This window comes from Meles meles, chromosome 18 (genome assembly GCF_922984935.1).
Source record: "Meles meles chromosome 18, mMelMel3.1 paternal haplotype, whole genome shotgun sequence".
NCBI classification, from domain to species: domain Eukaryota; kingdom Metazoa; phylum Chordata; class Mammalia; order Carnivora; family Mustelidae; genus Meles; species Meles meles.
In genome coordinates this window covers 20950696-20978045 of record NC_060083.1, presented here as the reverse complement: position 1 = coordinate 20978045, position 27350 = coordinate 20950696, and the positions used below count along the sequence as shown (strand labels likewise).

Genomic DNA, 27350 nt, shown 5'->3' with positions numbered 1-27350 from the left:
ATTAACCAGTTTTCTTAAAGGTTATTATAAATATTCAGACCTGGTTTTAAAATAATGTAGAATTTGGGGCCTGAAAGGAACCATATCTGGTATAGTAAGAATTTTATCACATGATGAACCACAGCGTTAGTGCTTTGTGCTTCTGGCAACTGAATGTTATTTCCATGCATGTGGATGCCCTGTTGATATTAAATACTAGTAAAAAAAAAATACTGCATGATTGTTTAAAGGCTTTTCTTTTGGGATTTTCATAGAACCTGCTTTTTAATCCGAGTAAACCATTCTCAAGAGGCAGTCAGCCTGCAGATGTGGATCTAATGATTGACTGCCTTGTTTCTTGCTTTCGTATAAGCCCTCACAACAACCAACACTTTAAGGTGAGAGCATTGGTTTTTATCCAGTTAGGTTTACTGATGCCGTTGATCCTTTATTTATAAATGTGAAAAGACTAGAAAGATGAATTGGTATTTCTCAATATTATATATTAATGTTAATTTTAAGACCTTAAGAATTTATTCTGTTTTTTAAAAACTTTTTTTTTCCTGTTTCTTTTTATCCTCATTTGTGTTGAATGTTTTTCTCACAGAAATAATATACAATTTTTTCCTTTGCCCCTGTAGATTTGCCTGGCTCAGAATTCCCCTTCTACATTTCACTATGTGCTGGTAAATTCACTCCATCGAATCATCACCAATGTAAGTCCAAAAGGTATTGCTAAATTACTTAAAATTTTTTTCTTCCTTTCTTTACTTTTTTATTTCTTCTTAAGAAAGACATTTTTGGTTTATAAGAGATTTTGAACTTAGATGTATGATATAGGGAGATTTCTCACAGGTGATTATATCTAGTAACTGATATACAATTATATTTTTCATATTCAATTTGACCTGAGGGGCTTTATTGAGAAAAGAGGAGTTAATAGGATCCTTTGGAAGGATTAAACCTGAAATACTTTATTTGCATCAAAAGCACTTGAGAACAGTGCCACTGAGAATATAATTGGACATTTTCATCCCAGATTCTTTAAATATTATTTTAATACTCCTAGCTTTTTCCCAGCATTTGATATATTCTGACTTGTCACCTTGCCATTTAAGTTAAAAGTAGTTAACTATTTATTGTGTAGACCAGTATGATACATTTTAAAAATGGTGAGATCATAGTTGATTATACTTTTTAGTCTTCCTTAAACAAATGAAATATTAGCACATTTAAATAGAGGTGTTGACCTGATACAGAAGCATATCAGACAAAATAAGGTACTTGTGAAACCTTCAGCTCTGATGTGAATACATTAAGTAGAATGATAATGAAACCTTATCAGATTTGGACCATGAAGTTTTAACTATTTGACCATTACAGAGTCTCACTGAAGACAGTTTTGGAAATACTTTGTCTTGAAATCACATTAACTTTTTCTTCAATATTTAGATTCCAGATCTTAAAAATTCTGCCAAAGTCTGTTCTTCTGGTCAAGAACAGTAGTATTTTGAAGGTTATTAAGCTCTACTTTTATCCATTTACATGTAAATTGTCAACTTTTTCTTATTCTCCCTTAAAAAAAGGGCTTGATTGATTGACTGATTGGTGGGCAGCAAAGCAAGGTTTATTGAGTGATAGTAAAGCAAAGTTTATAGGCTGATAGTACAAAGCTCCCAAAGAGGGATGGGACCTGAGAGGGTTGCCTTAAAAAGGGCTTTAATCATTAATTACTTAGGTATATTTGCCCTCTTGATAATCAAATTCCATTTTTAAGAGTGTTTCTCTGATGAGTTAAAAGTTCCTCCTTAGTTCATTTGCCTTGAATGTGTTGAATTGAACCAAATTCTGCCTCTTCTCCTCTCCTCTGCCCTTTTCTTTTTAGAGAGGGAGGGGCAGAGGCAGAGGGAAAGAGCAAATCTTAAGCAGGGTCCAGGCCCAGTTTAGAGCCTAACTCAGCGCTCCCGTCTCATGACCCTGAGATCATGACGTGAGCCAAAATCAAGAGTCGGTTGCTTAACCGACTGAGTCACCCAGGCGCCCCTGTTTTCTTTTATCCATTTCTGTTAGGGAAAAAGAACTCTAAATCTATTCAGTGACACATTGAATTTTTCTCAGTGGGGTGCTAGTGGCATTTTGGGCAGGGCAGTTCTTTGTTGTGCGGCGTTACCTTGTACATCGCAAGATGCCTGGTATCCCTGATCCTCATTTCATTAAATGTCATTTGGGCCACTTCCCTCCTCCCACCCCCAGACATTCTGAACAACTAAAATGCCTTGAGGGAATGATATGTTGCTCAGTTGAGTATCTGTGGGTTAAATTCTAGGTTAAATTATAGCTATCACAAAAGGGAAAGCTTTATGAATCTGATCGCAGATAAGGTATAAGTTTGTATTAAAAACTTAAAAAATTTTTACTTTACTTTTGCCAGGGTAGGAACCAAGACCTTGTATCCTCAGTGTTTACTTTCAAGGCCATTTTAAGAAAGGAAAAAAAAAAAAGATGATTCCCCACAAGGTTTATATGTAGTTCAGAATTGAAATATTATTAATTTTTTCTTTGACGTATAATACTAAAAGCATTCCATTTACTAGAGTGGATGGTTTTACATAAATACTGACAACTTGTATTTAATAAACCCAAGTATATACTTTTTTGATACTTTGTGGCTAGTTACTTTAATTGTGAAATATTTTTGTCTACAATTGAATATATAGAGCACTTTCAAGCATGGACTTGGCACTGCTGTAAGTGGCTGAGCTGCTCCTCTGTGTGTTTAAAGCATGCCTGGAGTGGTACTTCGTGCATGCCTCCGTGTACATGGTGAAGTGGCTGTGTATCCTTCTGTACTCGGATGAGTACTGCATGTGTGAAGGTGGAGTGTGTCTGTACCAGAGGTCACGTCAATATGCAGTCTGTTTTCACAAAGAAAAACCTGTATTGGCTAAGTATTTCAAAACTTAATACTCAGCATCAGTAACCTTTAATGCATAAAGCATAAATTTGACAAAAAGCATAAATTTGAGTCTATAAAGTATCTTTTAAAGGTATACTTTAGAGGATGATACTTTATCATATCATAGAATGTTTGATAAATTCGTTCTTGTTAGGGCTGGGTTTTTTCTTTCCTATGGTTTAAGACTAATGGATACTGAATCTGAAGTACTTTCTGACTGAAAAGGACTATTCGTAAAGTAACTAGCAGATTGATGGAATTGACCATTGCAGAGTCTCTCTGAAGACCCTTATGGAAATACTTTGCCTTGAAATTCCATGAAGTTTTTTCTTAGATATTTGGATTCCTAAACTTAAATTTATTCATAGTGTAAGATTTCCTTTTCATTGATTCTTGGTTCAATACACCTCATACGTTCTTTTCTTCCATGGTTCTTTAGCCAGATTCCCAGATTTTGTTTCTTACTGTCACAATGTCAAAGGTTTTAGTGATAGGTTTTTGAGGGGTTATGTAGACTTGACAGTGATTTGCAGTTTTGTTTTGTTTCTTTCTGAGGAACATATTCATACTCAGTTCCTGAGTACAGTGTTTAGATCTAAAATATTCTGTTCCTTCCTAAGAAATCTGAAAATCTGTTCACTATTTGAATTTTATTATACTGTAAAGTTTTGTCAGCTTTGCAAATGGTATTCATAGTGCTGTCACTTTTTTTATTATGGCATGCTAATAAGAAGAGGTGAATTATAAGATCTCGGTTATGTACTTAATCTTTGTTAGCTTCCTTTAGGTTAAATTAGGTATGTTGTTGTAGTTGGGAAATTAAAGAAATAGTAGTAACACATATCTGACCCGGATACCTTAGCAATCAGTGGAACATGCTGTGGCTGTACAGTCTTTAGTATTCTGGGTTTTTCCTTATGGCAGTTGTAGTTTCCTTACAGATAGCTTACATACTGAGAATGACATGATCTCTTCCTTCCGAGAGGTTGGATAAGTTTTCTCCAAGATACTTGAAAATTTATTTAAGTAATCTCTTGAAGAATTGCCATAGTTTGCTCATACAATGTACTCGTAAAAGTATTGCCATTTGTTTGGCAATAAACTTAGTGTTTTAAGGAGAAAAAAAGGAATGTCTACTTTAGTTGACTAGTTTCAGAAGAGACACATTTAGTAACTGCTCAAAACACTATAATTTTTGCCAACTACATGATGCCTAGTTTTTAGTGCATATTTTATTTGAAAGTGTATCTTTAACTTTTACATTAAAATGAATAAATTTTTATATTATGAAAAATGGCAGTTATGAAAATCACTAAATCTTAAGTTAAAATCTTGTTATTTTATAGGATGCATCTGGTACTGTGATGATTAATAACTATCGATATAGCATAATAGTTTGGATAGGATGTTATATGGGATGCATCTTTCTTTAGTTATTAGTTTCTGACAAGATATTATGGGGTTGGGAGAATGAGTAGGTCCCTTATCTCAGTGTATTTTGTGATCATTCAGCCTTTTTTTGCGTTAAGCTGGTTAACACAAGCTGTATAAATTAGTAAATATATGGAAATCAAGCTGTGTTGATTGCTTGGGCAAGTCAAATGACTAAATTGACCAGAGTTTAAAGAGTCCATTACGTAATTAAACTAAAATTTGATAATTTGTTAGGAATTAGCTTAAATAAAGTAAGAATTGGGGGAATAGGAGAAACAACCATACTACCCAAAGAGAATTTATTTCTTCCTTCACAGCTTTGGGGTCCCTTCCTATAGAGTTCAGTGTTCAAATTGTGTATTATAAGTTGATTGTATACTTTACTATCCAGTAATTAGAGTTTGTATTCTAATTTTAGGTTAAGGTAATATAACTTGATGCTACCTAGAATAGTCTGAGAATTATGGGTGAAAAAATTAGAAGTGGAGAATTTTGAATGAGAAGAAACCCTGGAATAGGATGTGACTCCCTAGGTCCTCTTCCTGTGTTAGTTCATTCTTTCAGGTGCTTCCTGTAGAACGGCAGTGTAGTAAGCTGGAAGCCTATGTCTGAAGTTGTCCCATGCCTTGTATAATCTCCATATGGAGTGAAAATTCATCCATTTTTGTATTAACTGATAGACTTTATAGCTTTAGTGATTTTCACATCATAGTAACTAATTTTAAAGTTAAATTAGGCACTATTCAAATAAAAAAGGCACTAGAAACTAGAATCAAAGCTAAACAGGTGAAACTGAAATAGATAAATATTTACATAATATTACCTTTAAATCTGTTTTGCTATGATCAGTTTGTCTTTGTGGTGATCATTAGTCTTTTTGTGTATTGTACCATCATTGCGTATCAGTTTAAGATTATAGGTTTACTAATAGCTTTTTCTCATTTACTAATTTTGTGTTGTACTTATCATTGTTGTTTGTAGGCATATAAGTGATGGTTTGCCACATGTTCTTCAGCATTGTGTTGAACCACTAATCTTTTTTAAAGCTTTGATAGTAGCATTCTTACATGGGAAAATATATACTATCTCTATATGCATATGTTTCTGAAATGTATAAAATGTTAAACTTAAAAAAAAAGATTGGCTACAGAATTAGCGCTCTAAAAACTTTTTCAGATTCATTAGCTTGTCCGGTGGAAAAGAGTCTCATATGCTCATGTACATGAAGTGGCAGTTTGTCTCATGTTCATTATTATATTTTAAATGTATGGGTTAGTGTTTGGATTAAAGATATTAATTTGAAGACTTTGGAAATCCTCGTGTGTGTTTGCATGGTCTCAGAAAAATCTTCACAGAAGGATAAAACATAAGGCTACAGTGTTAACCAGAGTGTACAACTCATGCATTTGTACTTTTCCTCTCTTATGGTCTCTGTTTTTCTCCAGTCTGCATTGGATTGGTGGCCTAAGATCGATGCCGTGTACTGTCACTCGGTTGAGCTTCGAAACATGTTTGGTGAAACACTTCATAAAGCAGTGCAGGGCTGTGGAGCACACCCAGCGATACGAATGGCACCGGTAAGACTGATCATGAATTTGAGTCCCACCTTCTTCCTATTGCATTTTCAGTGTTTCTGTCCTATTCCTGCTTTTTTTTTTTTTTTTATTATTGAAAATCAAATGAGTCCCTTCTTTTCTACAAGTGTGGCATGTTGTATACTGCGGAATTGTTGCAATGCTAGTGAATGGTGTTTGTTTTTCACTATTTCAGTGGGTTGAACTTATTTTTCTTATTTGTGAGAGAAATTTTCTCACAAAATGCTGTTAAAAATGTCAGTTTCTCTTCTTTCTTCCTTCCTTCTTGCCTTCCTTCCTTGTCTAGTCTCTTTCACCTTCTTTCTCCTATAACTTTTCCTAATGAGTCAATATTTTGGTTTTGTTCCTTATCTTTGGGGATGAGTAAGGGAAGCCTGACTCCTAGGTTAGAGTGACTGTTTCTACTAATGCACGGTTTTTGCCCATTGGATGCTGAACATTGCATATAGGAAACTAGAAATAAAATTGAACATTTTTATTTAAAATAAAAGTATTTCATGTTTCAGCAAATATGCTTTGTGTGCTTAAAAACAATAGGCACTTTGATAGTGAAGTTTGTGTTTAGCTTAGTAAAAGGAGTGTTTTTAAGTTAGGTATCTAACATAAATATTCTTAAATGGAATTTTAAAACTCATATGGAACCAATTTAAACAGACAGTTACAGATTGTAGAAGTCATTTCTTGGTATTTGTGTATAGCAGGAGTGTTACACGTGGCAGCTCTTGACATTGATTGGTGGTGCTTTGTCTTCTGCTTATTTTCTATTCTTATTGGCTGCTGTCGCTCACATGATCAGATGCCAACCAGTCACTGTTTTGCATGGCAGTGGGCTTCTGTGGCCGTAAGTATGACCCATTGTAACTACCTCAGAAAAGTCCTTGGTTTCTTTGACTTTTCTGTGTATAGTTACTGTTAAAGTCACGTCGTGTCATCTCAGTTGAAAATGTAGCATGTTTTTACCTATTGGTTTTATCTAGTAAATTAGCCACTTTACACTTGTAATTTAAACAGCTTCCTCCCTGGCATGCTTCTCTTTTCCCAAGTTCCTTTAATCAATAAAATATTTTGGCTTAATACACTTATAGTTCACTCTTATCTGGTCATCAGTAATTGTTTCTCAGGATTATTTATCTCAGACATTCAAATAGAGAAGTTTGCTGTACCATTCATTTTGAGGTTATTTAGTCTAAAAAATTAGAGCCAAAGAACATGGCAATTATATTTTACTAAGTAAATAAAATGCAAAGTTATTCTTAGTTGACTTTTTGTGATACCAAGTACTTAATTTTTTTAGAAAATTGAAAATTTCAATCCAAGTTAATTGGAGGTTAATTTTAGATAATGGTTACTGAACTGTCACTTAACTAGACATTTAAAAGGTTGTTTTGGAAAATGCATTACAATAAATTGTTTAAAAATTATTTGTTCTAAATATCTTCTAGAAATTAGAACTTTATTTGACTTTTTGTTTTAAGTTTTCTACTTCCTCTGGTAGAAGATTAATGGCCTCCAGTAATAGAAATTGATAGAAAATTAATATTCACTTCCACTTTAATTTCCATATCCAGTTTACCAGCCATCTGCAATTTAATTTTCTGTGCGTGAGAACTGAAAGAAGATGAAACTAAATTATTTTAAATGAAGACAAAATTTGATTGGTACTCTGAAAATGTTCCCAACATTTAGAAGTTATTTTACTTCTTAGCTCTACTTAGTAACTGATTCTAAGAGCAACATACTGTATTACTGAAAGTTATTTCATAAAAGCTGTAACTAGACTTTTGGTCCAAGGACACCTATGATAAGATTTTAATCTTTATTTCCTATTATTTTCTGAAAGTTCAGTATGTATTTGATTTGCAAAATCATTCTTAAGCTGTTTATATTTATATATGTGTGAAATTTTGTATGTGTATATGTACATATATGTGTGTATACACACACAAAGTTTCATACGTCTATAAATATATGTATATAGATGTGTATATAATTGTACATAGTGGCTGAAGGAGAGCTTTCTGGCTGATCTTCTTACCAGAAAAAGTAACAGATTTAATATGAAATAATTTTTTAGAATAATAAAATTTTATGATTTAGATGATCCTTAAGGTGACTCTTACCCCTCTTAAACCTGGTGAATGAATAGTTGGACAACAAATGTGAAAATATTGAGCTCTCCTACAAGCTGCCAGGCATAGTGATAACACCGGAGAAGCATGACCAACTGAACAGAGAAAGCGCTTTCTCTCACAGAATTGTCAGTCTTATAGCTTTTGCTTGAAAATTTCCAGTAAAGAGCTTATTACAGGTGGCCATCAAGGCTGGAAATGCAGAAATTCATAATATACATGGTTTAAAGGTGACATCAGGATTTGGATATTTTGGAATGTTGGAAGGGACTGTTGGAGGGGACTATCTTATATGTTGTAGGATGCTTCGCAGCATTTCTAGCCTCTACTGACTACATGTCAGCAGTAGCAGTCCTGCTAGTCCAAAATGTCTCCAGGCATTTCCAGTTTCCCCTGGGAACAACTGCCCTCAATTGAGAACCACTGTATTACATGACGTGCTCAGTGGGTTGTCCTCCTTTGCATTGCTTCGGATGATCCATGTCTCTGATAAACCTGAGCCTTTGTCTTGCTGCAGAAGTAGCAGTCACGGAGTTCAATCTGTAAGAAGCCTTTATAAACCACCCTGTATTTTGGAGGTCGATATATTTCCTGGAAAGAGCAACTTGAAGGTTTTTCTTTAACCAACTTGGACTCATCTCCCTGTCACTCCCATTCCTCATTCTCCCTCTCTCTTATTCTGAAGCTCCATAGAACGCTTCTGATTCTTCCATTAAGACGGCCCTGCAGATACTTCAGTAAAGTTATCCTGTACTCCTAAGGCTTCTTTTTATTTTTATATGATTTAGCATTGGGAGGGATTTTATTATTTGAGCTTTTTAAAAAAGCTGGCGGGGTATGTGTGTGTGTACTGTTTGATCTGCACAAATAATGTTTAATGAGTGACAGATAGTCACATGATGAATGCATAGTTCACATTAATTTCAGTGTCTGTCCGGTTCTTCAGTTGTCTTCCCTCACTTGTGCATTAGCTTGATCAAAGCAGGAGTTCTGTCTGGCTTGTCAGACACTGGGTTCCTGGCCCCGAGAATAGTATCTGGCACATAGTAGGCATTTAGCACATATTTGTTCAATGAGTGAATGAATTTCTTTCTTGATTTGCTTTTAAACCCCTCCTCTGATTTGCTTCTCTTTTGGAAAGAATTCAATCTAATACTTTTTTTTTTTTTCAATTAAAATGACATATGGACTCTGAAAAACAACCTGAGGGTTTTGAAGGGTCAGGGGTGGGAGGTTGGGGGAACAGGTGGTGGGTAATGGGGAGGGCACGTTTTGCATGGAGCACTGGGTGTTGTGCAAAAAGAATGAATACTGTTACGCTGAAAAAATAAATAAAATGGAAAAAAAAATGACATATTAAGATCTGATTTTCGCATTCCAGTTGTGGTATAGTTAAAGAATGGCATTAACCTGCTGTGCCTGCATACCATGTTTCTACTAATATAGTTTAAGATTGCGTTATTATCTTGGATTGAGCTCTTTGGCATTTAAACTTTTTAGTCTTTCCATATTAACATTGAGCCATAGCTTCTCCGTTTTATACTTTTGCAGTATTTTAAAAAGTTTGAAATACTTTTTTTAGCACTAGTCCTTTACTGTTTTAAAACTAAGGTAGCCAATTAACAATAGATATATGCATTTTCACAAATATGAGTAATTTATGCACATTTTGCTTCTTAAGGAGATCCTGGCTCAGCAAATGATTTTATATGCCTGTAATTTAGTCACAGTCTTAAATAAGTTAACAGATGGTTTAGGCCTTTAAGAGGCATATTCTGATTAATGAATTTGTTCCTGGGCATGACCACTTCTTTTATTTGGCCAAAGAGCATGTACCAGCTTGGGTTCTTAATCTGTTGTATGGAAGGCCAGTCAGTAAATTAATGAGTGGATGACTTTTCTTACATTTCTAATTAAGAAATACATTTCTTCTTCAGCTTGTTGTTCCTGATTTTTTATAACCCCCTCCTGGTCATTAATAGAAAGATACTTGAATTGAAAACTTTATTCAACCATTTCAAGTCCTTACTCTGTATTAGGCAGCAGTGCTGGAATAAAATTGGTATGCTGATACCTGAGATTAAGAGATGACATAATTGAACTATTAACTTTTGAAAACGATTACTGACTAAGATAGCTATTGCATCTGTTAATTGTTCTCAGATCTTTGTTCTGGTGTAATGGCTGTATCAGGGAAGAGTAGTTATGCTAAGTTACAACTTAGTAAATTTGTTTCATGAAAGTTGATCTCTTTGATCTAAGGTATTACCATGACCTAGAATGAAAAAAGAATAGAATTTAATGGGAGCAAACAGTAAAACTGGAATTTATTAAATACATTTGGTAAGATATTTGCAATGGGATTATAAATACAAAAGCATACAGTATTTGTAAGTCTTGTGTTTCTTTTCTGGAGTGACATTCTTGAACATTAATGTGTATGTTAGATAGCTGTTTTCCCCTTTGAAGACCCAAACCCTTCAGCGTTGTTGGGCAGACTAACATATGCATCTTATACTAGGGATTGAGAATTGTGGCTGTGTGTTACAGATATGCATCTCCACTTTTTACCTTGAAAGATAACCCATTTACTTAGACACTTTTATTATGGGTGCATAGATGCTGGATAGCCTTTATCTGTGTATATACAGTTTCTCCAAAGAAGCCATACAGATGCCCAGTAGGCATGTGCTCAACATCGCTAACATCAAGGGAATACAATTCAAAACCGCATTGACATTTAATCTCACACTAGTCAGAATAATTAGAACAAAGACAAGAAATAACAAGTGTTGGCAGAATGTGGAGAAAAGGGAACCCTTGTGCATTGTTGGTCAGAATGTAAATTGGTGCCGACACAATGGAAAACAATATGAAGGTTTTTCAAAAAATTAAAAATAGATAATCCAGTATATAATCCAGTAGCTCTACTCCTAGGTATTTATCTGAAGAAAACAAGAACACTAATTTGAGAAGACATGTGTGTTCATTGAAGCATTATTTACAATAGCAAGATATGGAGGCAACCTAAGTGTCCATCAGTAGACGAATGGATAAGTAGATGTGGTTTATACACACATTGGAATATTACTCAGCCATAAAAAAGAATGAAGCCTTGCCATTTGCAACAATATGGATATTACACTAAGTGAAATAAGTCAGAGAAAGACAAATACTGTATGATTTCACTTATATGTGGAATCTAAAAAAAAAAACACGGAACAGAAACAGACTGAAAGATACAGAGAACAAACTGATGGTTGCCAGAAGGGAGGGTAGTTGGTGTGGAGTCAGGGTCAGCAAAACCGGTGAAGGGGATTAAGATGTACTTTCTTTCGGTTATAAGACTTTGGGATGTAATGCACAGCATAGGGAATATAATCAGTAATGTAACCACTTTGTATGGTGACAGATTGTAACTAGATTTACTGTGACCATTTTGGAATGTATATAAAAAGTCCCTATGCTGTACACCTAAAACTAAAAACATTAATAAATAAAGGCATATGTGTCAGAACTTGGTATTTTTATGCCCTTTTAAAGGAGAGGGTGAAATGATTTATAACAATAGGAAGAGGTGGTTTTGTGTCCAGAAGGTAACTGTTGGATTTTTGGTGGAATAGCATTCATAAGTATGGCATCAGCACAGTGTCTACCATAGTATCTCTGTAACTGAAGCACATTTTTCACGACTTGTCTTTGTCAAAGAATTCTTTCTCTGTTTTACTAATGTTCTTCAGGCAAAATACGTGCATTCTATAACTTGAGAGAGGTGGGATGCCATTGAAGGAAAAAGCAAAACTTAAAATTAAACTTAAATTACAGAGATTGCCAATGTAGCATATTTCATCAAGTCGAAGAAACACTTATTCTTAATTTTCAACCTCTCTGAAATTGGGACTACATTTTATTTGTCTGGTGTCTTAAGAGTTGATGGTGGTTTTTCATTTCTTGTGGCGCATTAACAATGCGTCTTACTAAAATTAATGTAGATTGTATGAAATATTTGTTCTATATTTGTGTGGGACAAATGTTTGTTAAATGAATAGTTCAGTGTATGTATCTGTGAGAGCTGTAGACTAAATATTTTACCCCTAATGTTTTACACATTTTGGAAAATTGTTCTTTTACTTAGGAGTCAACTTGATAGTAAAGTGTTTAGTATTTTTAATAAATTTATTAGATACATTTTAAATAAGAATAATATAAATGTTGCAAAAATAGTTCTCATTTGTTTTTTAAGCTTAATAATATTAACTTTGTACTTACTTTTGGATGCTTGTACTCATACCACACATATGGTGGTATAAAATGTTTGTTTTTTAAAACAAAGCTTTTTTATAATAAATTTATTTTTCAAAGTTAGATAGCTATTATCTTGAATTTGATGTCTGATTTTTACAAGGTGATAACATGTTTTTTTTTTTTTTTATTTTTAGAGTCTTACATTTAAAGAAAAAGTAACAAGCCTTAAATTTAAAGAGAAACCTACAGACCTGGAGACAAGAAGCTATAAGTATCTTCTCTTGTCCATGGTAAAACTCATTCATGCAGATCCAAAGCTCTTGCTTTGTGTAAGTATTTTTTATGAAAGGCCTTGAAATTACTACACTAACTTAATTTGGTTTAAGTGAAATGCCAAGACCTTGGAGACGATTATTAGCTAAAAGAACACTTCTGATCCTTCCTGATGATGCTTGAAACCTAAGACATCTTTTAAGAAATCTTAACTTACAGAGAAGTTACATTTCTCTGATACTACAAAAATAGATTTTTACCTTTCTTCTTAATTCTCCCTAACATATTTTCGTGAGGTCTTCTTTCTTTGTCTTGTTACCAGGTTTATATTAGTTAGACATTATCCTGGGGTGAGGGTGGAGGTAATGAAGCCGACATAAATCCAAGTCTTTTCTCATGTTCACAGTTGGTTTTTAAATCTCCAGTTGTGCTTGCCAGACCATTTAGCTTTTTTATTTCCCTTTTTTCTGTCATCAACCTATTATCACTGGCTTTGCCTACAAATACTATCTTGGAAGGAGAAGAGGGTGCAGGTATTCTGCGGTTAGCACTTAATTATTGTCATAACTCTGCCTTTGCAGCTTCAGGTGGGATTTGATTCCTGAGGGCAACACTGTGATACACAAAGTAGTTAGGAACAACCAGATATAAATGAGTGCTAGTTATATGAAGTGATTAAAAGCATAGGTTCTGGAGATAGACCAGTGACATGATTTGGGTCACTTAACCTCTCTGTGTCTTCCTTTTCTCATAATGATGGTAACAGTACCTGTTTCAGATTGTTAAGAAGCTTGAGATGGTACACTCATGCTTTTAGAAACAGTGTTTAATAATGCATAATAAGCACCAAATAAATGTCAACTATTATTAATAAAAGACAGTTGACATTGAGGTGCCTGGGTGGCTCAGTCGTTAAGCATCTGCCTTCAGCTCAGATCATGATCCCAGGGTGCTGGGATCGAGCCCCACATTGGGTCCCTGCTCAGAGGAAAGCCTGCTTCTCCCTGTCCCACTCCCCTTGCTTGTGCTCTCTCTCTCACTGTCTCCGTCAAATAAATAAATAAAATCTAAAAAACAAAACAAAACAAAAACAGTTGACATTTAATATTAATGTTATTAATACCCTAAATATGACAGTTTTGTATTGTGAAGGACAGGATAACCCGCTAAACCTTTGTTGAAGTTCTCCAGTGCCCAGAGAACAGCATCCAGAAAAATTTCTTACTGCTTTGTTTAGAAGTAGATTTTGTAAGTGCTGATGATGTGCTTTCAAATTACTCTATATAGGGGTTAACTTGATGTCCATATTTTCAAGAATTCTGTGAACCCCTTGAATTTTAAAAAATGTGTATATGAGTATTTTTTCTTCAGAGAAACAAAAGGGGAGAGGGACAGAGAATTCCTAAAGGGATTAGTAATGCCAAAGGATTGAATTCTTTAAAGAAGCCCATCCAAATTTGGGAGTTTCATAGAATAAGTCGTTAGAATCTGACATGGAAAATTCCATAAAGTCTTAGCAGTGAGCCTATGAAAGTAATCAAATCCTCTTTCTCCTCACGTTTTTGTAGCACAAGTTATTTTCAGTGGGATTTCATCATGCATTTCATGTAAATATATCACATTGCTCTGCAGGACTATATGTTAGAGTAAAGAATGCACCAGAGCCACTGGTGCCTTCAGTGTTAAGTATTTCATTAGTCAAAGAACAAGAATTTAAACAAAACTTGCTATTTTCCAAGGTTGAAATTTAGCCAGAAGTCATTTAATATTGAAATTATTTTCTTTGCTGCCATCTAGTGGTGAAGCAACTTTTCTCAGTGTAACCACAGGTAAGTTAAAATAGTGATTCACTGTAAATAATTATTTCCTGTTTACATGAAGAATTCTAAATCGTAGTAAATACGAGAAACGTAAGACTAACTGTTAAATGATGTCAGTCATGGTATTTTTAAGGTCACATGATTTTATTGTCTACCATCTCTGCCATTTCTGCCCTCATGCATACTGCTCTCATTCTGTCAGGCCTACTCACGGCCCAGCTTGTACCCTCTTGTCCCTTCTGTAAACATTTCTTTGCATTGAAGTTAAAGTTCTGGTGGTGTCTTAAAAAAACAAATCTTATCATGCCTCTTGCCCAGCTTAAAACTTTTAGTTGAATTTACTCTTGGAATAAAGACCAAACTCCAGATAGACCTGCAGGGGCATGCAAAATCTGACTCCCACCTACCTCTTCTGCCACATCTAGCATCCTGTTTTTCTCTATCTTTCTTACTATAGTCATGATGGTCTGTCTTTATTCCATCTTGCTTATCCCATTCCTTCATACCTTCTCTTGCTGTTCCTTTGGCCTATGATATGCTTCCCTTTCCTCTTTCTATACATAATCCCGGCTCATTTGGAGCTGCTGTCATTGCCCTAGGGAGCCTCCCTGACTGGGCCACGTACCTGTGCAGTACTGCTCTCATTTGCAGTTTTACAGTTGTTAGTCTGGTGATTTTATTGATGTCTATCTTTCTCACCAGACTACATGTTCCAAGAGGGTAGGAAACACATCTTTTTAACTTGCCATGTCTTTGGTATCCAATAAATGTTACTGAGTTATGTGTGAGTGAATCTAAATTTTATAAAGTAGGCTAATAGTTTTGAATTACAGAAATTCTGGGATGAGGGTTTTTCTTAATCTTTAAAATGGGACAGAATTGACAGCAAAATAAAAAGGGGGCACAAGTTGCATTGGTCTCACTTAAGTGAACCATATAGGGGCGCCTGGGTGTCTTAGTTGGTTGAGCATCTCTGACTCTTGATTTCAGCTCAGGTCATGATCTCGGGGTTGTGAGATGGAGCTGTGGCCTGCATTAGGCTCTGTGCTCAGCAGGGAGTCTGCTTGAGAGTGTCTTTCTCCCTCCCCCTCTGTCTTCCACCCTCACTCTCTCTCTAAGATAAATAAATCTTAAAAAAAAAAAAAAAAAGAACCATACATTCTTGACGTATAAATAGATGCTTCCAAGCTACAGGAAGCATTTTAGTCTCTTTAGGTAGACTGTTTGCATTTTTATGCACCACTGATTTGCTTTGCTTAGTACACGGTGTTTCTCCACAATGAAAAAGACTGAAGGACAGGCATCTGGAGGTGTGGATTCTAGCCTTGGATGGATTGGGGCAGATGTTTTACACTAGACAAGAGGGCTGCATGGGGTGATCATGCAGCGCGTGTTCTTTGCCTTCAATCAGTTCCAAGCTTAGAGGCGTATCATTTAGCCAGTGTAGTGTTAGTGAAAAAAAAAAATTTTTTTTACCTGCTCCTTTTATTGATATGATTTCTTAATTAAGAAATTAATTAATTCCTAGCTTTTGTTTTCATTAAGGTTTTCTCTAGACATCATTCACATGAAGGAACACTATAGATGTAGATTAAGTGAATTCTTAACAAAAACAATTTGGACTTTAAAAAAAAGTTCCACAATTACTGTATTTTATTAAGCTGTGATTTACATACCATAAAATTCACTGTTTTAAAGTGTACTATTCACTGGTCTTTAATATATTTACAAGATTGTGCAGCATCACCACTATGTAATTCTGGAATATTTTCATCACTCTAAAAAGTCTAGTGTACCCCTTAGTAGATATTCTCCATTCTCTTTTCTCTCTAGCTCCTGTCAGGTAACAGATACAGTTTTTTAAATGAACTTGCTTTTTTTCTTTGCAGAATCCAAGAAAACAGGGGCCTGAGACCCAAGGCAGTACAGCGGAATTAATAACAGGGCTTGTCCAGCTGGTCCCTCAGTCCCACATGCCAGAGATTGCTCAGGAAGCAATGGAGGTGAGGGGAGATGAATTCTAGGCTCTTGAAAGAAAGGTGGTAACTATGTACATTCTTCATGTTTCCTTTGTGTGTGGTTTCTATGAGTGATAGAAGTCATTTCTGAACATCTGTTTGTCAGAGATGGCATTTCTAGCAATGGAATGTTTGTGTCTGTATGCTGTTCTATGAACTCTATGGAGAAAGAAGGGGTTTACTTTATTTATATCTCATGTGGCAGAAACATTGTGCAAATTCTGGTAATACAAAACCTCAAAATTTTCTGATTACCATTGACTTTGGAGTTTTACAAATATATATTGAATTTTAAATAGGGATCTAATTCACATACCATAAAGTTTACTCTTTTAAAGTGTACAGTTCAGGGGCGCTTGGGTGGCTCAGTGGGTTAAGCCTCTGCCTTCAGCTCAGGTCATGATCTCAGGGTGCTGGGATCGAGCCCCGCATTGGGCTCTCTGCTCAGCAGGGAGCCTGCTTCCTCCTCTCTGTCTCTTTGCCTGCCTCTCTGCCTACTTGTGATGTCTCTCTCTGTGTCAAATAAATAAATAAAATCTTTAAAAAGTGTACAATTCAGGGTTTTTCAGTATATTCACAAGGTTGTGCAGCCATCACTGTCTAACCCTGAAACATATTGTTACCCCATAATGAAACCCTGCCATTCTCCATTTCTTTCCACCCCAGCCACTGGCCAACACTAATCTATTTTCTGTCTTTATAGATTGGTTTATTGTTGCTGATTCATATAAATGGGATCATAAGATATGTGGCTTTTGTTTCTGGCTTCTTCCATTTAACATGTTTTCAAGGTTCATCCATATTGTAGCATGTAACAGTACTTGGTTGTTTTTTTATTGCCAAATAATATTCTAGTGCATGCATATATGACATTTTGTTTATTCATCTGTTGATGGACATTTAGTATTGTTTCTGTTTTTTTGGCTATGAAAATTTGTATAAAAGTTTTTGTGTGGATGTATTTCTTAGGTATATATACCTACAAGTGGAATTGGTGGGCCTTATGGTAGCTGTCTAACTTTTAAAATGAACCTGTTTTCCAAAGTGACTGTATCTTTTTCTCTTCCCATCAGCAGTGTATGTGGGTTCTATTTCTCCATTCTTGCCAACACTTGTCATTGTCTGTCTGTTGGGTTATAGCCATCCTTGTGGGTGTGAATACAGTTGACTTAAAAAATTTTTTTATATTGATTGCTAAATATAGTTTTATGAAGTTTTAGAAATATAGTGTTATAAAATTTAAATCAATTTTATTGAGGTATAATTTCATATAATAGAAATCATAGAAGATTTAGAATATTTCTAGTCACCCTGGGATGTTCTCCTGTGTCTTGTGCCCCAACTCCCTGTCTCAAAATACCACTGGTCTGATTTCTATCATAAATTAGTTTTGCCAGTTCTGAAAGTTCATATGAATGAAATCTTAGACTATGTATGTCTTTTCATCTGGCCTCTTTTACTCACAAGTTTTTGAGCGTTGTCCATGATATTACATATGTTAGTTCCTTTTTTTTATTGTTGATAAGTATTCTCTTGTTAATTAAATCACAGCTTATTCACTTGTTAGTGGTCAGTTAGGTGAACATATACATCATTGTTGAAAGTTGTCTCATGCTCCTCTGTACTCCCTTCCTTCCTCTCTTCTTCCTTCCTTGCTCCCTTGCTTCCTCTGCAACCATCGATCTGCTTTCTGTTATTGTAGGCTAACTTACATTTTATATAAGTGGAATTATAATGTGTACTCTTTGTGTCTGTCTTCTCTGTCTTCTCTGCATACTTATTAATTCATCTTATGTTACTGCACGTATATTGTTATATAGTGTTGCATTTTGTGGCCATAGCACAATTTGTTGATCCGTTTCCTTGTTTAGATAGATATTTGTGGTGTTTCTAGTTTTTGGCTATTACAGATAAAACTAGGAACATGTATGTACAAATTTGTACATGTGTCTACACATAGGCTTTCATTTCTCTTGGCTGAATACCGAAGAGTGCAAAAATCTTACTATGTGGCCTTTAGGAGAGACACAGCTTAAATGTAAAGACACTGTGAGGTCGATATTTCAAGGATATTTCAACCACATAAACATGTACTCAGGAAAGCTGGAGTAATACACAAATACAGAGTTTAAAGCAGGAAGCACTACTGGAGATGAAGTGGGACATCTCATTATTACAAAGGTGCCCAGTCTACCGAGAAAATAAAGCTCTGTATGAACTTAAAAACAAAGTTAAAATAAATAAAAATACATGAAGTAAAAGTATAGACAAGTCCAGTTTTAGTGGCATACTTGAGCATACTTTTCTCAAGATCTGGTAGAATAAACAAGCCAAAAAAAAAAAAAAAGGATAGAAGATTTGAACAATGTGTTTATCAGATAGGAACTATTTGACGTACATAGAACATTGCATTCAGTGAATATTTTCTTTTCAAGTATGCATGGAACATTCAATATATCCTGAGCATTAAGTAAGTATAAATTCTACAGGACTGAAATCATTCAGAATTTTTTTGCGACTACAGTGTAATTAAGCTAGAAATCAGTAATAAAAAGCTATATGATATAACAAATGATTATGTCATGTTTTTATTCATACTCTGGTAAATCAATACAGCCACTGTTAAAAATTGTTTTGCGATATCTACAAAGTAAACGTATTACCTAGCAATTCTTTTCTTAGGTATGTATCCAATAGAAATGCATATGTGTGTTTACCAAAAGAAATATACAAAAAAATATTAATAGTTGTATAATTTGTAATAGCACTCCTCCCCCCCAAAAAAAGACTAGAAACAACTCAAGTATATCAACAGTAATAGATAAATAATTTTGGTTATATTTACTCCATTGACTAAAACAGTGAAAAAAGAACGAGCTGCTCCTGCTAAATGCAGAGCATGGATGAATCAGTAGCACAAGTGTAATGTTCAGTGAGAACAGCCAGACACAAAAGAGAACATACCATATGATTCCCTTTATATAAATAACAAACAGGTAGTAATAATCTATGGTGGTAGAAGTCAGTTCAGTGGCTACCTTTGTCAAGCACTAATGATTAAAGGGAATATGAAAAGGGCTTCTAGGCACTGACAGTGTTGATCTGGGCAATGGTTACCTGGAGTTATGTATATTTCTAAAGATTCTTTGAGCTATATACTTAAAAGATAGGCTACTTTATTGTTTGTACTATGTATTGCATTTTACCAAAAATGTTTTAGAATTCATTGTTTCACTGATTGCTTTACTTGTGTACTGTTCAACCTATAAATTGCATTCTTTTTGGAAGGCTGTTTGACAGTATTTAGCAGAAATTGGGGAAATACCCACTTTTTTTGTCCAAATAATTCCATTCCTGTAATTTTTTTTCATCCTGTGAATACAATTCTAAAGGGAAAGGTACACACACATGCGCGCACATACACATGCTTATTGCTCTGATTATAATGAGAGAATATTAGAGAATTCAAAATATTCACTAGTAAGAAAACAGATTTAGTGACAGAATGATATTTCAACTTGGAGAATTAAACATCCATTAATACATGTAAATCACAGGGCACCTGAGTGGCTCATTTGGTTAAGCATCTGCCTTTGGCTCGGGTCATGATCCCAGTCCTGGGATTGAGCCCCACATTGGGGCTCCTTGCTCAGTGGAGAGCCTGCTTCTCCTCCTCCCTCTGCCTGCTGCTCCCCCTGCTTGTATTTGCTCTGTCTTGCTATCTCTTTCTCTCTGTCAGATGAATAAATGAAATCTTCGGAAAAGACCCCATGCAGATCACGTGGCAGGATGAAAGAATGTTTATGAAATGTCAAAAGACTATACTGTGTTTGCAGCTTTGTTAAAATATGTGTGAAGGGGCACCTGGGTGGCCCAGTTGGTTAAGCGACTGCCTTCGGCTCCAGTCATGATCCTGGAGTCCCAGGATCATGTCCCTCATCAGGCTCCCAGCTCAGTGGGGAGTCTGCTTCTCCCTCTGACTCTCCTCTCTCTCAAGCTCTCTCTCTCATTCTGTCTCTCTCAAATAAATAAATAAAACCTTAAAAAATATATGTGGAAAATAAATGGAAAAAAAAAAAAGGAAAATAAATGGAAGGGAACATAAGGAAAGCAGTCATAAATATTAAGGCGGGAAAAGGCAAACACATTGTCTTTATGTTAAAAAAGTGTTTCTTCAAACATAACTATAGAGAATTTGCTACTTAAAGGTAAATTGTACGTTTTTATGCAATAGTGACAGTTGAATATAAATTTGTATTGTTTTCTCCTTGGCATGAGAGCTGCCAACTATAATTTTTGAAGATTCTCACAATGAATTGAAGTTTTCCATGATATATTAAAAGTAATTACAATAAAAGTATTTGAAATAGATAATATAGGTCTGGTCTTTATATCATTTGTAAGGTTTAGCATTATAAAGTGGTCTAAGTTTAGACATTTATATAGCTTTTCCTAATGTAAGGCAAATTATCAGTGCAAATATTAGCATTTTATGCATTTGATTTACTGTTAAGAGAAGAAATCAGTTCTCATTATTTGTTCCAAGTAGCATTTTATTGGAGTTTTAATAAAAGGCTTTAAAGGGGAGTAAAGCATCACCAAATATATTGGCCAAGGACAGAGAAGAATATGCACAGCTCAGCAGTGTCCTTCTTGGGGAGTCACCGTGGAATTGGAGTTAGGATAGGGCAGGTTTCAGGGAAGAGTCTAGTTTTACACTTTTTATGTTGACGGTTTTAAATAGTGATTTTGCATGTTGTATATTTTAAGTAAATTATTTAATTCCTGTTAATGTTTTATAAACCAAATTCCAGCTTCAGTTCTGTTGTCAATTGGAATATTTTAGAATGAATAATCTGCTATGCGGTGCGAACTTGTGTTGCTCCCCTCTCTCTCTTGTTTTTGGAAATAACTGATCTTTAATGTTCCAAAAGAATTTGTGATGAGCAAGATAACCTCTACTTTGTCTTCTGGGTTTGAAGTAAAGTACTGTTGTGTGTCTTAATTTTGGTGAGCTCTCCTTACTTAGGGATTAATTTTTTATTCTATTGAGTTCTTTGACACAGACAGAAATTACTTCGTTTGTGTCTTAAAGCAGTTTTTACATGTATCTGTTGCTCCTTCGAACTCATCAGTCATTTAACTGTATCCCTGTATGCCATTTAAAGTAGGAATGATAGGAATGAAAATAATTTGATTATACATTTATTATTCTCTAGCGATTTGGGTTCTTCAGAGTTTTTCTCTTTTGCTTTATACTGTGTGTTAGAGCTGCAATTAAATAACTGGATTTGTTAGCATTTATAAGATAAATACTCCAGTGTTACATCTACCAAAAAACTTTTTGGTTAACTCTTCTCTCTCCTTTTTTAAAAAATTCAGGCTCTGCTGGTTCTTCATCAGTTAGATAGCATTGACTTATGGAATCCTGATGCTCCGGTGGAAACATTCTGGGAAATTAGGTACATGTACTTTTATTTTTAAATTCAATTTAAAATTTTATTTTGTATTTGTTTTTTGTGTTTAGATATTAACTCTCTAGTACTTGCTTTATTGTAAAACTTTATTTATAGAGGTTTTACGATTTTGTATTTTATTATGCTAAATTTTATTACCCAACCGTAAGTACTGTTACTTGGTGTATTCTCTTCTGTTTCAGATTTCTCTGTAGTTAAAACTGTTCTAAATTGTTGATTACAATTATAAGCTTAGAGTGTTAAAATTTTGTAATGTTAATAATTTGTTTTTAAGACTATGGTCTTTTATTAATTTCCCATGATACCAGTGATTTTGATAGGTGAATTAATGGTGAACATCTGCCTTAGTAGGTAAAAATATTTATAGAATTTTATAGTTTATTTCCTGCTTATATAAATTATTATCTTTTAAAGAGTTCAAAGGCAGCATATTGAGAAAAATGGGAATGTGTAAATTTCCAGTTTTGTCATTATATATCCTCATAGAAGTGGGTGCACTAAGTCACCTGGCAGCTGAGTTAAATCCTACACATAGAAAGTGTTCTTTGATAGTAATGTAATATGAATCACATATGTGATTTAAAATTTTCTAGTTGCCACATTACAGAGAATAAACAGGTAATATTAATTTTAATAATATTTTAACCCCAGTACATATATCTAGAAGTTATTTTAATATGTAATCAATATAAAAGTTATTGAGATGTTTTACACTATTTTTTCCATCAAGTCTTCAAATTTTGGTTGCATTTCTCACAGCACATCTCTGTTTGGGCAAGTTGCATTTCCTATGCTCAGTAGCCACACATAGCAGACTAGTTGCTGCTGTGTTGGACATTGTGGCTGTAGAGTAGGGATCAGCAAATTTTTTCTCTAAAAGTTTGGGTTGTAAACATTATAGGGTTGGTGGGCCAGATAGTCTCTGTCAGAACTATTCAGTTCTACTGTTAGAGCATGAAAGCAGCCAGAGACGATATGTAAGTGAATGGTATGGCCATGTTCCACTAACACTTTATTTACAAAAGCAAATAAGGACTGGATTTGGCTTATAGGCAGTTGTTTGCAGATCCCTGCTGTAGAGAACTGGGTTTAGATACAGTCTTTGCTGTGTATGTTGTCTGTCATTTCTTCTTGAGTCTTGTGCAGAGATGGGACATGTAGTTGAAACAATTGGGAGTTTGGGGGTGTTAGAGGATTTAGAATTATTTGCTTTTTTTTAATGTAGTCTGTAATGTAATGTAGACTTACTCGCTTTGATTATCATGCTGTTAACATTTTGATAACCATTTCTCTAAAACAAATCCTAACTTCTCTAAACTTGTATCCGTTATGAGAGAATGTCATTCTTACATACTGATTAGCTCTTTGTGTGTGAGGTTATTTATTGACAATACTGATAATGATGAACTTTATGTTTTTGCAGCTCTCAAATGCTTTTTTACATCTGCAAGAAATTAACTAGCCATCAAATGCTTAGTAGCACAGAAATTCTCAAATGGTTGCGGGAAATTTTGATCTGCAGGAATAAATTTCTTCTTAAAAATAAGGTAAGCAAAAGGACATCTTTAAAATGGAAGAATATTTGGGGGTAATGGAAATAGGTTAAGGAAATGTATATTATCCAAATTAAGTCCTACTTTAGCTCTTCCTGCCTGCAGAGTCTTCAAGGGAAATACTTGTGCCAGAGGATGACGGATGACAAGTCAACACTTTAAAAATTATTCTGAGCCTTTGTCCTTTAAGTTGCAATCCTGATAAATTCTAGTTGAGTTAAGCAGGATTCTATGGGGTCTTAGTCTAGGAAGAGTTGGGCTGCTATAACCAAATTAGGTTGAGAAATATATTCCATCTTAAGTTTGTGCTTAAGACTTGAATCTTACTGCTTAGGCTAGTCCAGAGAATGTTAATGTATCAAATTGAAGGGAAGAGGTTGAGAGTGTTTAATCTAAGTTTGTTTATATTCCTTCCATAACAGTTTCATCTCTTCTAATATCTGAGTATTCTCCTCTAGGGTTGAGTGAAAAGTTTTGATTCCTACTATTAAAACATTGGGGCAGTGTTTTAACATTTCTTTTAACATAAAGTTTCTATAGTCAGTTAAAATTTTTTTCTACTGTGTCATAATTTTTGAGTACTTGATCCAATGAATTTTTATCCATTTCTAGAATCATAGCTACAGAAAAACTTAAACGTATTAAAGACATGCTTTTCAATGTCCCATGCAGCTTGTTAAATTTTTTGTTTACAAATGGACTAATGGTGAGTTGGTATCTGGGTGGACTTGTCTGTGGTTTAATTCTCCAGAGTATAAGCATTAGTAACCCAGTAATCAGTCTGGAGGAGTCTGGTCAGTAAAGTTACCCTTGTAGCATACTTGGCATACACACCAGTGTTAATTACTGGTCCATAGAAACTTAATCTCAAAAGAGTCAGCTTCCAATTATCCTGACATGGCTCAGGATGAAATCTTCTGGGAGAAAATCTTTGTCATTTATACTGAGAAGTACAGTATATTTTTCGTATGGTAGATTTATGTTATTGATGTTTTACTTCTGTCCATGTTAGATCTAGAAATGTTAATTTTGCATTTCTATAATCTGTTGTTTCTGATGCTTTCAAGGGTGAAAAGCTAAGAGGAATTTCAAAGACACTGAACAAACATTACTTGTACCACTGGGTTTCTAGCGCATAATCTCAAGATGTAAGGGGTGGGAGTTGAGAATGGGAGGTTTTCCAGGATAGTCTCAAACAGGAAGACAGCTCATGTTATATGTTTATTTTTCTTGGTTATCAGTGCTTCAGAAAGGCTTACTTATTTTTTTCTTTTTAGCAGGCAGATAGAAGTTCCTGTCACTTTCTCTTCCTTTATGGGGTAGGATGTGATGTTCCTTCCAGTGGAACTACTGGTCAGATGTCCATGAATCATGAAGAATTACTACCTTCTTGTACTCCTGGAGCTTCTCTTCGGAAGGGAAAAGGAAACTCATCCATGGTAAGCAACTTCTTTTGTAGACCAAACCTCTTTTTTTTTTTTTAAATGGTATCTTTACGGGGGCGCCTGGGTGGCTCAGTGGGTTAAGCCTCTGCCTTCGGTTCAGGTCATGATCTCAGGGTCCTGGGATCGAGCCCTCCATCGGGCTCTCTGCTCAGCAGAGAGCCTGCTTCTCCCCCCTCTCTCTGCCTGCCTCTCTGCCTACTTGTGATCTCTCTCTCTAAAAAAAAAAAAAAAAGGAAAAAAAGAAAAAGAAAAAAAAATGGTATCTTTACTGTTAAAAACACTATTTCTGGCATTTAGTGTGCAGCTCTCAATCTAGAGAGTACATTTTTTAATCCTCATCAGTGGAGATGAGTATCAGTTTGCTTTTTTCATGGGAAGGTCAGCATTATGCATTCACAGCCTTGTTGTAAGGTGGTTAGGTTAGTTTTCCTGATCGTTGTCATTGTGCAGTCTGCAGGAATCTTGATTATATTGATATTTCACGGAAGATTTTGCTGGTCCACCTTACCAATGGCATTATATTGTTAGACTTGAAAACCAAAGCTTTTTTATCCCTAATTTTCAGTATAGCCTTCTGTTGAGGACAAAACAGCAATTAATCAGTACAGGGTTTACTATTATCTGTGTTAATGGTGGAATTTATATTCATTTTGTAAATGAGGATTTCTTTTGGGAGTGTGTAATCCAGAATCAAGTATACCTTCCACAACAATATTTAGTTCTTGTTTGTACCCTCATTTTAGTCCTTGTTCCAGTGTACTTTATTTCTTCCCTCCAGTAGGTAGATGGAATTTCTTATTACTTCCTTTGTCATTTATAATTGAGTTGGAAATGCATTGCATTTTTCATTCAGTAGAGTTATGCTGTGGGTGCTTTACTTGTGTTTGTGTTGGCTTAATCTGCATTTCTAAAATTTCATTTATTTATTTGACAGAGAGATCACAAGTAGGCAGAGAGGCAGGCAGAGAGAGTGAGAGGGAAGCAGGCTCCCCGCTGAGCAGAGAGCCCAATGCGGGACTCGATCCCAGGACCCCGAGACCATGATCTGTTTGGAGCTGTTTTTCTTTTAGATTTTTTAATTTATTCATTTGACAGAGAGAGATCACAAGTAGACAGAGAGGCAAGCAGAGAGAGAGAGAGGGAAGCAGGCTCTCTGCTGAGCAGAGAGCCCGATGCGGGACTCGATCCCAGGACCCCGAGATCATGACCTGAGCCAAAGGCAGTGGCCTAACCCACTGAGCCACCCAGGCGCCCTTAATCTGCATTTCTAGAATCTGAAATAGGATAATACCTATTTGATTTGAAATTGGACAAATAGTATCGAGATGTTTGTCCAAATAATCTCATCTTTCATTCATACAAGATATTTAGGGATTTAAAAATTGCTGTCATGATTGCAGGAAAGCTTTTGTGGGGTACTGTATGCAGACATACATGGTACATAGTGCGTTGCATTGTTGGGTTTTGTAAATAAAATTACCTAGGTTGCCAGCATAATACCTCCCATCCCCACCATCCCAGGATAGTGCAGCAGGGTGCAGCAGCACCCCGCCAATCTGCCGACAAGCTCAGACTAAACTCGAAGTGGCCCTGTACATGTTCCTGTGGAGCCCTGACACTGAAGCTGTTCTGGTGGCCATGTCCTGTTTCCGCCACCTCTGCGAGGAAGCGGATATCCGATGTGGAGTGGACGAGGTGTCGGTGCACAACTTCTTGCCCAACTATAACACATTTATGGAATTTGCCTCTGTCAGCAATATGATGTCAACAGGTAAATGTGGATAATGTTCCTTGCCCCCCACTCTGTTTGCCTTGAATCGTAAGAGATCTGATTGGGCTAGGAATGTAGGAACTACTTTGTAAACTTACACGTTCATTCAAATAGTAACCTGAAATCCTTTTCTACACAAGATAGGGTGAAAGTAAATAGCATTTGAAATAAATTGTTGACTTCTCACTGAGGTTTTAATATGCAGTACATTTGTTTAAAAGCTGGCAGTGTAAATTGCCGTCAGTTACAAATTTTATAATTTATGGTGGCTGAACTATATATAGTGAAGTTTAAACACTGGCACTTAGTTGGAGTAAACATATGTGGGAATAGCTGTTTTATGCTGTGGACATTGTAGAGTCCAAGTTAATTACCTTTCCTGACAAAAGGAAGTGTTCATCTTTATCATTGGAAGCGTTCATTCCCCTCCTCCTCCTCTGCCTTATGGGTTGGGCTTGCGGGTGCTCCCTTGGCAAACAGGGCTGTAAGTGCAATAAGTTGATTTGCTGTTGTCTTTGCTTAGGAAGAGCAGCACTTCAGAAAAGAGTGATGGCACTACTAAGGCGCATCGAGCATCCCACTGCAGGAAACACTGAGGTATGCCCTTAGCAACAGAAACAACCCTCCCAGGCGCCCACCCTCAAATGTAGAAGCC

At 35.4% G+C, this 27350-nt stretch overlaps 1 protein-coding gene across 9 annotated transcripts in view; it reads left to right on the top strand.

Annotated features, from left to right (window-relative positions):
- The window catches only part of NF1 (neurofibromin 1), a 253611-nt gene that overhangs the window by 88439 nt on the left and 137822 nt on the right, over positions 1-27350 (top strand). For 5 of the 9 annotated variants that reach the window (XM_045985839.1, XM_045985842.1, XM_045985843.1 and 2 more), the window contains exons 10-20: positions 255-377; positions 621-695; positions 2697-2726; positions 5815-5946; positions 12533-12667; positions 16321-16434; positions 21832-21911; positions 23350-23473; positions 24757-24918; positions 26446-26695; positions 27219-27292. In XM_045985839.1, the coding sequence (XP_045841795.1) occupies positions 255-377; positions 621-695; positions 2697-2726; positions 5815-5946; positions 12533-12667; positions 16321-16434; positions 21832-21911; positions 23350-23473; positions 24757-24918; positions 26446-26695; positions 27219-27292 (1299 nt within the window). Of the gene's footprint in view, positions 1-254; positions 378-620; positions 709-2696; positions 2727-5814; positions 5947-12532; positions 12668-16320; positions 16435-21831; positions 21912-23349; positions 23474-24756; positions 24919-26445; positions 26696-27218; positions 27293-27350 lie in introns of those variants that run through there. The other 4 variants (XM_045985840.1, XM_045985838.1, XM_045985837.1 and 1 more) reach the window with 3 other exon arrangements.